The sequence below is a fragment of the Athalia rosae genome, chromosome 2, assembly GCF_917208135.1.
Source record: "Athalia rosae chromosome 2, iyAthRosa1.1, whole genome shotgun sequence".
In the NCBI taxonomy this organism is placed as follows: domain Eukaryota; kingdom Metazoa; phylum Arthropoda; class Insecta; order Hymenoptera; family Athaliidae; genus Athalia; species Athalia rosae.
Window position 1 is genome coordinate 30,503,340 of NC_064027.1, and position 11,027 is coordinate 30,514,366.

At 45.2% G+C, this 11,027-nt stretch overlaps 2 protein-coding genes across 7 annotated transcripts; one reads left to right on the top strand and one right to left on the bottom strand.

Annotated features, from left to right (window-relative positions):
• Nucleotides 1-1,898: 1,898 nt before the first annotated feature.
• LOC110117136 lies at nucleotides 1,899-10,374 on the top strand. Of its 6 annotated transcripts, none has more exons than XR_007277231.1 (9): nucleotides 1,899-2,057; nucleotides 2,111-2,675; nucleotides 3,193-3,337; nucleotides 5,034-5,204; nucleotides 5,367-5,701; nucleotides 9,044-9,202; nucleotides 9,285-9,703; nucleotides 9,938-10,109; nucleotides 10,236-10,374. XR_007277231.1 is itself a non-coding variant. In XM_020853700.2 (6 exons), the coding sequence occupies exons 2-6, from the start codon at nucleotides 2,414-2,416 to the stop codon at nucleotides 5,460-5,462; spliced, it is 576 nt and encodes a 191-aa protein (XP_020709359.2). In that variant the 5' UTR covers nucleotides 1,899-2,057; nucleotides 2,123-2,413; the 3' UTR covers nucleotides 5,463-6,166. The 6 variants fall into 6 exon arrangements, 1 of the variants encoding a protein (XP_020709359.2); XR_007277230.1 differs by having other exon boundaries at nucleotides 2,123-2,675; XR_007277232.1 differs by having other exon boundaries at nucleotides 2,123-2,675; nucleotides 9,285-9,367.
• On the bottom strand, nucleotides 8,703-10,328 carry LOC105688275 (transcription factor 21). The gene is made up of 2 exons (XM_012404433.3): nucleotides 9,735-10,328; nucleotides 8,703-9,188 (listed from the first exon to the last, which is right to left on the bottom strand). The coding sequence occupies exons 1-2, from the start codon at nucleotides 10,089-10,091 to the stop codon at nucleotides 8,952-8,954; spliced, it is 594 nt and encodes a 197-aa protein (XP_012259856.1). The 5' UTR covers nucleotides 10,092-10,328; the 3' UTR covers nucleotides 8,703-8,951.
• Nucleotides 10,375-11,027: the final 653 nt, after the last annotated feature.

Genomic DNA, 11,027 nt, shown 5'->3' on the forward strand with positions numbered 1-11,027 from the left:
AAGTCACACATACGTACAGCCGATCTGGAAAATTCACACGCGCAACGAATCTTCTCCGTCGAGAAATTGGAGATAGTATTTTTTCCACGTCATCCAGGTTGCGATAACAGTTTGTTTCCCGACTCTTGAAAATGTTCGCTTTCTGCCGAAAAAAATATCTCAATGCCTCACAGAACGACGGGGGGGTTGTGTTTGCGCTGAAAATATTCATTGTAAGTCGATCAAATGCGATTCGCTATGAAAAATGACTTTATTTTTAACAGCGATACCCGAATTTTTGGGTGAATCTCGCGTACGACTGATCGAAAATAATTGAATTGCGAGAATCGCGGTATTCTCTTCCGACCATTGAACCGCGGCGGCGGTTGTCAGGCCCTGGTGTTCCGGGAACGATGAGAGGTTGAAAATTTTTTTTACGTCAAAAATCTTCTTTTCCGAATCGTTCTCGGATACATCGACTCGCGGTACCGCGTGCAAGCTCCCAGTAGTCTTTATGCAGCGTGATTATTTCGAGCGGTGTATCTTGGCATCCGTGATTACGTGCCCGGTGCCAGAGGCTGGAGCTCTGGTTGGGTCGGGTCTTGGGAGTGCACGTGCACGGCGCACGTGTGAGCGCCGACCCTTCCGTTCCCTTCCTCTCTGTCCCCTTTCCTTTCCCTCATTTTACCATCCGTATCCCTCGCGGCATGCTCGCCTGCTTTGGCTGGTGTTGCCTGCGCTCGCCAACGGCAACTACACACGATATACTTTATATATAGTTATGTATTTCACCAACTTTGCCATTGCACGTGTACGTGTACTCGTCACATGTACGTACACGTACACGTACACTCACCTAATCTCTTTTTATCGTATGAAATAATGATAATAATGGCGATTATTGTTATCATTGTTATTAGCGCTAATGGCCGGGTAATTGATACTCCCATACATACTCGACGAGAGAAATGTTTTTTTTTTTGGTTTCGTTTGGAAAATTTATCGTCGGTTTTTCTCCGCAGCTGGTAACGCGTTGTATTTTTGTTTCAGGAAAAATTGTCATTCGTCTGGAAAGAGCGAGTCAGGAGTTTGACTCGTTGTTCGGTGCGCCGATTCCTAATCTTATCTCTGGTGTGTGTACACGCTGAACAACATCCGTAAAATAATTACACGGCTTGTCTCTGAGGTATAACGTTACATAGAATTTCGAATAAACTGTGTGAAAGTGACGATGAATAATTTTCCAAAAATCATCCGTAGAAACGAAAAAAAAAACTAATTATTTACTCGTTGTTGTTTATACAGGTACGGTAGAAAGAAATTTATAGCCAAGCGTGGAGAGTTGTGCGAGGTGTGCCTTTTCTCTGCGGGAAGAAATCTTCGGCGTACTACGTAAAAATCAAAGCGGAACGTAATACGTCGAGCTTTTATTCCAACGAGGATCGTCTTCGTGGATTTATTTGCACAGCTGTTCAAACCGGGTGCAGGATAGAAGGAGGAACAGAGAGAAGAAAAAATTCGTCATCTGTTTTTAATATCCGACGATCTCAAAGCACCGACATCGTCGGTATAAAGTCTACTCGATGTTTGCAGAGTCTCGAGGTGTGACGCGTTCACTTATCCGCACGGTCATCGCCTGTGCGTACGTAATCCTTAATGGGTTGAAAAAAATGTTAATTTACACGTCGGTGTTCGCTCCGCACAGACCCCTCTAGGGGAAACTCGAAACGAGAGGAGGGTGAATCGATATCGAGTGTGCGAAGGAAGGAATGAATTTATCGAGGAATCCGACCTCGCCCCGCTACGGACTTTGAGTTCGGCAAGGACATTTTTTCCGTCTTACTTATCCGAGCGTTGGACATACGGAACGGACCCCGTAACTGTATAATGAAACTCATCCGTGTGTTCGTTCGCGTAGGTGTACGAGGTCGCGGTAAAGAAGAATCGCGAGAGGACGTAGAAAGAATCGAGATCCTGGATCCATCGGATTATAATATCGGCGGAGCCGCGGGCGGCGAGGCTTATAAAATCTGCTTCGGGTCCCTCCTGGCCTCGGAACGAACGCGACGATTCCAAGAGTAAGTCGGTCTCCGAGCATTATACCTATACACGCCGTGGCAATAATATATAGTTGGGTTTGTAGCTAGCGGGGGAACCGCTTTGGTTTGTTGGCCCGTGGGAACGTAACGCAACGCGTTGGCGGGTTGCCGGGGCAGCTGCACTGATTGCCGTGAGGACGTGACGTAGCCCCTCCGTAGTTCGAGCGGCGACGACGCGACCCACCGACGAGGCGAAGAGGCGAAGAAGAGAGCTGCGGTAATCGAGTGGTGGTTGTGCCCGAGAAATAAGTAAGAGAAGAAGAAGAAGCACAAGAAGAAGAAGAAGAAGAAGAAGAAGAAAAAGACGAGCGAGATCGCCGCGTCCGAGTCCCGGCATGGAGCAAGTTCGCCCCGTCTCTTTTCCCGCACCACCTTCTCGCTCCTTTTACCTTTTATCGTACTTTTATTTTATTTTATTTCACTCTTTTCTTTCTTCTTTTAGCTGCGGGAGGAGCAGAAGAGAGCGGCGGCACCGCTACAGGGAGGAGGGAGAGGCGCATTCCAGGGAGGCGCCGGCCAGTCTGAGGCACACCTGCGCACCGAGTTGAATCACGACGGCGCCGCGCGGCACCTACCCACTTCGAGTCGCGTTCGTAGGTACGCCGAGCTCTACGCTCTACCGGTTAACAGCAGCTAGCCGGCCGCCCGACGCGGCTACTTCTCGAGATCCTCACTAAACTTCTCTCGCTCGCTCTCTCGCCCCCACTCGAGCCAACCCGGTCGCTTCGCTTCGCCTCGATCTTTACATACAATCAGAGGCGTGCAGGTGTCCATCCGTCCGAACCGTCTCCGTTCCTCTCTCGCTCGCTCCCTCTCTCGCTCGCTCCCTCTCTCAGCTACTCGCCGGAGACCGTATTACATACCTTTACAACACCCTTACACTCTACACCCTCGCGCACACAACTGTACAAACGCCTCGACGCCAGCGATGGGTATGCCCAAGCCTAGCGATCGATCAACGAACGATTCGTACCTGCCGACCCCGTGTGTGCGCAGATATCCGATCGTGTAGAGATCGTCGACCGAGTTTTGCGACCGTCGCGGACGGTCGGACGGCGTGATTCATTTTTGAAAACGATCCAGCGAGCTCCTCTGATATTTTTCTACGTTGCAGGTGGAGGGGTCGTATTTGTTCGGGTTCTACGGTCGTTTGCGCTCATCGCGCTTCGATACGTACGTGGCTCGGCGGTACCATTCTATCCGGCAAACAACGAGCCGTAGCCTTTTCCTCGCCATCGAGTTTCCTACGAAAGAAATACGTACGTAAGAAAAGGAGGAGGAGGAGGAGAAGGAGGAGGAGGAGGAGGAGGAGGAGGAGGAGGAGGAGAAGAAGGTGCGGTGAGGATCGGAGGATACCGAGAGTAGAGGTCTCTTACTCGGAGCATCGTGGGAGCCGATGCATGTATACACGTTATTCGGGATGCGGAGGATACCGAGAGTACAACGACGAAGAGGACGAGGACGAGGAGAATCGAAAACCCTGAGAAACCCCGATGCTCCTACGCCGAAGTATTTTCTTACCACCTAGTACCTATCGCCTTCTTCTTCTTCTTCTTCTTCTTCTTCTTCTGTCCACGACGACTCCGCGCGTTCTATACCGGCGTCGCACTCGCCTTTTTAAGAAACTCTCCTCCGCACACTTCCCCTATTTTTCTACCTCGCAACACCCGATCGCATCGGACGACCGCCCGCCAAATCCCACGATTCGTCGTAGCGGATATCCCTTATCTAAAGATCGTTTCGAATCTCTCTCGAAAAAAAAAATAAAAATCGCACACTAATCATTATTATCTTCTTTCTTTCGTTCTTTATTTTACTTTTTTTTATTTTTTTTTTCTTTATTTTTTGCAACAATCATGTGCTTGATTCTCTCGAGTGGATATCGGGCGCGACGCGGGGAGAGCATTGAACAATATAACAACAATTGTTCAATCGATAAAATGCCTGGTAGGGAAAAATTATCGCCTCCTAATCGCCACTACGGGCAGTTGTATTTTTCGCTCGGTGCGTTCGGAGTAGTATGTAATACGCACGCCCTATTAACACGCATTATGCAAGTTTCTCTCTAACGCCCGGCGTCGAGGCGCCGTGAAGTATAAATTCCATATTCAACCAGCGCCATTCTCGTTCGTCGACTCTCGGCAGCTGCAGGTGTAAGAATTACGACTAGTAAAATTCAGGTGGAAAATGCGAAACGGTCTTTCGGTACTGGCCGAAGACCACCTGCGGCGCGGGCGCCTCGGCTTCCGAAGCCTATCCTAAAACCGATAAATTCCTTCTGCCTCTGGAATGCCGATGACGATAATAACAAGAGTAACCGAGATACGCTCGGTGTTACCCGTCCAAATATTACGCATCTGTATCGCGAAATGTATTTGTTTCTTTTTTTTTTTTTCTTATTTCCGAGTTTCTAATTAACCACGTTACATAATTAGAGGCGGAGTATCGGTATTCGTGCACATCGAAGGCGTGCGTACACGTATGGAAAAAAAACTTTGCCGTACATACGTAATACTATATACAGAGGTGCGACGCGCACCACCAGCAGGTGTTTAGGTAGGTCGAGTTTATCCGCTCGAGTGCTTTGCCATTTACAATTAACGAAACGCGCTTAAAAGTTGGAACACCTGCGCGCGAGAGAATCTGTGCCACACAGGTGTCTGCACCGATCCCGATTGACAATTGTTATTATATGCTCCGATATTGTAAACGAATCTAATTTTATTCGAGTACATGTGCCCTCTCTGGTGCACGCGATAATATCTAGAACTTGTATTTTTTATTTTTTTTTTTCTTTTTTTTTTTTTTCCCCCCCGATGATTTTCACTCCATCTCTTCGACAGCGATATCAAATCTCGTACGAATCGCTGCAGTGCGGTGCGAGTGTACCGCGTATAGAATTAATTTTTCCTTCCAATTTCGTCGTCGATAAGTGAAAAACTTCTATGTTCGTAGGGACATTCGCGGAACGTGGAGACGAACGAATACGAGGATCAAAGGAGAAGAAATCTCGTCGGAACGTGCAACAGGCTCCCGAAGCTGAATAATCGGCTGAGAATTGTGAAAATAATCGCAATCGATTCGCCCGCCATGCCGGAGATCTCCTTGGCCGAAAACTCGTCCACGGTAGGCGTACGGGAATATCGAAATTCCTTCGAAAGAGTCGGTGCGGCGCGACGTATAACCGTGGCGTATGCCGTACGGCGTGTACAAGATGCGCTGCACCCACACATTTTTGTATAGGTATGACGTCCGCACGAAAGTATACAGGTATACGTCTTTTTTCAGATCCAAAGGTACGTACGTACGTACCTACCTGTTGCGGAGCGGAGAGGTAACGGGGGGGTTGCCGACGTTGGCCGTGCCGCAGTCGCCACAGTCTGACGCGAGGTTTGCTGGTAAAGGGGGAAAAAGGGAAAGGGGATATACTGGCGACAGACTGGCGGGCGCGCACCTGCGTTCGCCGCCTCGTCGCGTCGCACCGCACCGCGTACACCGTTCCGAACAACGACGAAGACGATGGAACGAAGACTGCAAAACTTCCTCCTCTTCCTCCTCCCCCGACTCATTCTCTGCGGGGACCCTCCCCCCCCCGGTCCCCCCGGTCTCCCGACGACTCCTCGGTAAATCACTGAAATTATGTTTATTTATAAAATATATTCCTCTCGTTTCATACCTGCGATACACAGGTATTGTTTATCGGCACGGAAGTCGCGACGGATGCTTTTTTTGTTATTCATTTATATTAAAGATTGATGAATGAATCGTGACAGTTCAGATTCCAATTGGTCATAATTGATTTAATGCGTATGTATGCAGATGTATTAATTCTTTACATATCCGAGAGAGAGAGAGAGAGAGAGAGGGAGAGAGATGGTCTGTTTAGGTGTATGTGAAATGCGTGTGTTTGTCTGACGCGTGATAACGCCATCACCTTGGCCTACCTAACTGTCTTGGCCTTTGGGCCAGTCCGTGCTGGTGTGTCTGAGGATGTTATACATGTGTATATTTGTACCTGTAAGAAATGGGCGTGTAGGTGTCGATTATTTAACGTTGAAAATAACTACCGAAAAATAGTTCATGAGATTCGGAGAAGAATTGAATTCATTCGTCGACCTTTGATATAAAAATCTGGCGAATCTGAAATTTATCATAATTATTTATCGTCGAACCGCGAGTTCACGAAGAGGACGTCGTATGGCGCGTCTCTCTCAGAGATATGCACGTCCTCAACCACCGTTTCTTTTTACGTTAACTACAGCATTGCTTTGTGGCGTTAGGTTGAAATTTTTCACAGGCCAAGGTGTTTCTTCGAAACACGTCAAGGGGCATACCTTGGATTTTTTTGCGATTTTGGGGTCAAAAATCAACATTTTTTCTTCAATTGGAGTTCCTATAGGAATCTTATGTATTTTGATCCCTGGAATCTGAATCTGGAAGCCAAATTGATCTATTTATAAAATTGACCGAGATATCGCCAATTCATCAATCCAAACGTGAAAAATCAAGGATATCTCGATGGGAAAAATTCGTAGCTCAATTTACTCGACGGATTCGTGTTCCTGGGGTCATTTTACGTTGGAAAAGTGTCCTGCGATCGATTTTAAAAATACTTCATTTTTGGCCCAAAAATCGAAAAAATCCAAAGGGGTACCCCTTGGAATTTTGTCGATTTTGGACCAAAAAAAAATATTCTATTTTATATGCTATCCTGATGTATTTTCGCACCAGGAATCCGAATTCACAAGTTAAATTGGTCTACATGAAAAATTAGACGAGTTATCGCCAATTTTTCACTTTTTGGAGCAGAAAAATTGAGATATCTCGATAACAATAATTCGTAGCTCAATTTGACCAACGGATTCGTGTTCCTGGGGTCATTTTACGTTAGAAAAGCGTCCTGCGATCGATTTTAAAAATACTTCAGTTTTGGCCCAAAAATCGAAAAAATCCAAAGGGGTTTACCTTGAATTTCTTCGATTTTGGGGCGAAAAATCAAAATCTTCCACGCATTATTTCGATCCATCCATCGGAGTGATTTAGTCATCGCCCATTTAACGCCTTGCAGTTTCGAGTCAAAACATTTTTTTTTAGCGCGGAATTTCAGATCAACGGTTATAAATCTGTACATGTTTGCGATCCGATGTCCGACACCTGTTGATTCATTTAGTTTTTTGTAACCGATTCGACACTCTCTTTTCGCAAGAAGTTTTTTATCGATTGTTTTCTCAAGGACCACGTAAACCCAACGTCACGATCATTGCAGTTCACAATACTCCCTGGTTTACTACGATATTAATTTCATTTCGTTCACTTAATTATTTTTTTATCCACTCTGTCTAAAAAGTAAATTATTATTCAGATAATCGGAATATTCGAAAAATTGTGTTACCGAGGTAAAGACAAATTTCCTTTCGTTGGCTCGGACACATCCTTGTCAGAAACGTATGAGGGGTAGCATAGATTGCAGGGGTAGTTCCTTTTCGATTTCGCTATTGGAAATATTATTTTCCATCGTCAACCAGCGGGCTGCTCTATGGGCGATTATTTTGGCACGATCGTTCTCATTGCGTATAATCTTAAAATGAAAGTCTACTATTTTTACATGAGTATAGCTGGAATTGTTTTTAAATATGTTAGGAAGGTGTACTTTATACTTTACACTTGATATTTGTTTTATACATACCGGATGTGGTTTGTTTGAAGAAATCTGTCGTTCTGTTCACACCTAAAGGCGTTCACGCCACACCGGCTCTGATATGTGTTCAGTGTAGGTATAACGATATCGTGTTTCGTGCGCTATATTCTTACAGGTATTCGTATAAGATGTCGAAGAATTCCAAACGTTGCTGCATCCCGATGATGCGGATACTAGACTTTTCAAAATCATTTATCTAGTTCATATTTGATATTGAAATTCATATTCAATTCATAAATTCATATTCGATTCTTGCTTCCTGAAAAGTAACTCATTCTTATCCTTTTTTGTAAATGCCGCTAATTGTTTTAACTTCGTCTCGCATCTAGCGCCTTCTTGACTCGTTTGCAGGAACTTGCTTCCAGTTTTCGAGTCCGAAAGTAACCAACTGCTGCTATGTTGTAAATTACGAGTACCATTTCGTACCGACGAACGGTTAGGAACTTTACCGACCACGACTTTTTATAACTTCATTTATTTATATTTCTTTTGCATCGATACAGGTGTACGCGTACATAGCTACGCATTTCCATGATTTTCAAATTCATTTCACTATTAAAGTCGCTATCAGAAACAAATATCAAAGGACAAGATGAAAAAAAGTATACTCTCCTCTGTATAAAACACTGCGGTTGTTTCAGTTGTTCGAGTTAAAAGTCCAGAGTTTGGATATACATACCTTTATTATTTTAGTATCGGGTTTAAACAAAAGGTTCTTCTCACTGTTTGTTTAACTTGTCCGTTCATCCGACTCGCGTTTCTTTTACTCCTTCAGATTACATCCTTCCTCACCCTTACAATATACGCCGACACTTCCCTTAAGAAGGAGAAGGAAAAAACTTTGGGAAAAAAAAACAATTCGAACATCTCGGACTTCCGGATGTCTTTTTACCCGCGTATGGAAATCTTATACACGTTCAGAGAAACACCGATTATTGGAAATATATGAAATCATTTTATTTTATAAGATAAGTCTTTAGTTTATTCGACTAGCCGACGTTCTTTGGTTTCAAACAATTATTAGCATGTTGTTATCGTATTATTAATTAATTAATTAATTATGAATAAATAAGGCACACTGGAATAAATATCAAATCATTGGTGCATGCAGCGGTTAGAAGATAATCGCAGCGATCGTTTAGCGGGTTAAAATATTAATCCTTGAATATAATCGATCAGTAATAAGGTAGCTGCGATTCGTGATGTTCGTGGCGGGGATGTACAGGCTGCTGATGAATACCGTGAAGACGATTATGATTGTGCATAGGTTGATGGAGATTGTGATGCGGCGATTGATGACCTCTAGAAAATTGACCCCCGGGAGACGAAGATGTCGAAGATGATCCCGAGGTGCTGCAATTGTTTGTCGTCAACATCGGCGTGCCACCACCTTGAATCGCGAATGGCCAGGACTGCGAATGAAAAGGTGACGAAACAATTAAACTAATTCTCATCGTTTTGACTATCAAGTTTTCACGACGCTCATCTAATATCCCTTTTCTTGTTAGAATTCTGGTACAAATATTCGGGTAAACGAGACGGGCTGTATTATTAGAAACGGAGTAATGGAAGATGAAAAAGAAATCGTAATGTACGTATAACGGAACTGGATGCATAGCGTGTCTTTTCAAAACTTCTACGATGCTGAAAACTAATGCGGGATATAGTCCAACAACGGAACTATATCGGAGTTAATGGGGCGAGGGAGAGACCGCGACGGTGTGATCCGGTCCACCTGGACGGACGTAAACAGGGAGAGAAAATGCTCCGCGCGATGCCTATGGCTGCCGCACATTGCGTCTCTGTACGACACCGATCGGATCCACCTGGTACCGGCCGCGATACCCGAAAAGTACGGTGTGAATGAAATAACAAGAAAGGAAAAACAAACAACGTAAACAAGAAATGGGATGAAATGATATCGGAGGTGGGCAATCGCGATTTTTCATGCTTTTTACCAAAGCTAGAGAGAGGGATCTCGTAGTTTCCGGGTGGGTTTCCCCCTCGTCCCTAAGAACTGCGCGAAGGTGAGCGATGTAGGTAGCAGCGAGTCGAAGGGTGTCCAATTTGCTAAGCTTCGTATCCGCGGGAACCCATGGAAGGGTAGTTTTCAGCCTGCAAAATGCCTTGCTCAGTACTCTCATTCGCGCCCTTTCTCTAGCGTTCGCGGCATTCCTCGGCGCCCTCGCTCCGTCCATGGAATCCTGAGCGTTATCGCGACTGTTGCTCGAACCCCCGTATTTATCTTCCGAACAAAAATCATCGTCATCGATGTCAGGAAGAGACGCCGTTGAAGCCCGACGTTTTCGAGGCATAGCTTATTTCCAATACAGGTAATCTCAACGAGGATCCCTGCGTACGATAGTAATTGTTATTTCTATCACGTTTCCGCAAGACTCCTTCAATTTATTTTCTCTCCGATTCCTCTGATTTCAATCGAAATTCCTTGATATTTACAGATTCTGATTATCGAATTCACTTCACTTCAGCCCTCGGATTTTCACGTACCCGAAACGAAAACTCACGCTGCGGATTGATCGCGAATACCTTGATTCGCTGCGGATCTTATAAGATGAATGGATTTATCGGGGACGAAAAAAAAGGAGATGTGAGTGAAAATTTCGCCTGGCAAGTTGGTGAGAGGTTTTTATATTCTTGTTGGAACCGATTTGCGTAGACCCTCGACGACTTAGAGGAGGGTCTAACTTCGATCGGCCGTCACGCGGAACTAATTGCTGGTTTTCTTACTAAGATTTTTCTTGGCGAACGAGCCGAAGAATGAAACCAACTCGAAAGATGGTAGGAGGATCGCGGAATGAGAGACAGTAGCTGCCTACGGTCCGAGTACTAGAGAGGGAAGAGAAACTGGGATGGTAACATGGGCAAAAAGCACGAGAAAAAAAAGATTTCTCTGGGATGGCTTTCGGCAGGGAGGTACCGAAAACGGGCGGAGCTTTTCTTAAACGACGACGAACCACCGTCGCGACGCCTCCTACTTGTTATGCTTTTGCTTCTTCATCCTCCACTTCTTTCTATTGAGCTTCGACCGTATTTTTCGGAAGCATCGCGACGGCTGCAGCCACCTGGAAAAAGACGCGCAAAATTTCCCACCCGCGAGTATACCGAGACATTCTCTACGCCGTCGCGGGCTCTCTGTACGTATCAGCATAATAAAATTTAGGCTAGCTATGAACTGTTTGCACATTAAAAGTGGTTCTTTTTTACGCGGGGAGGATATAACGAGGAATTTT

Coding starts and splice junctions, on each gene's coding strand:
- LOC110117136 (XM_020853700.2), top strand. Junction 2,676..3,192: donor ACTTCGAGTCGCGTTCGTAG/GTACGCCGAGCT, acceptor TCTACGTTGCAG/GTGGAGGGGTCGTATTTGTT. Junction 5,205..5,366: donor TGGCCGAAAACTCGTCCACG/GTAGGCGTACGG, acceptor GTCTTTTTTCAG/ATCCAAAGGTACGTACGTAC.
- LOC105688275 (XM_012404433.3), bottom strand. CDS start 10,091: ATGCCTCGAAAACGTCGGGCTTCAACGGCGTCTCTTCCTGACATCGAT. Junction 9,189..9,734: donor GATCCCTCTCTCTAGCTTTG/GTAAAAAGCATG, acceptor TTTCATTCGCAG/TCCTGGCCATTCGCGATTCA.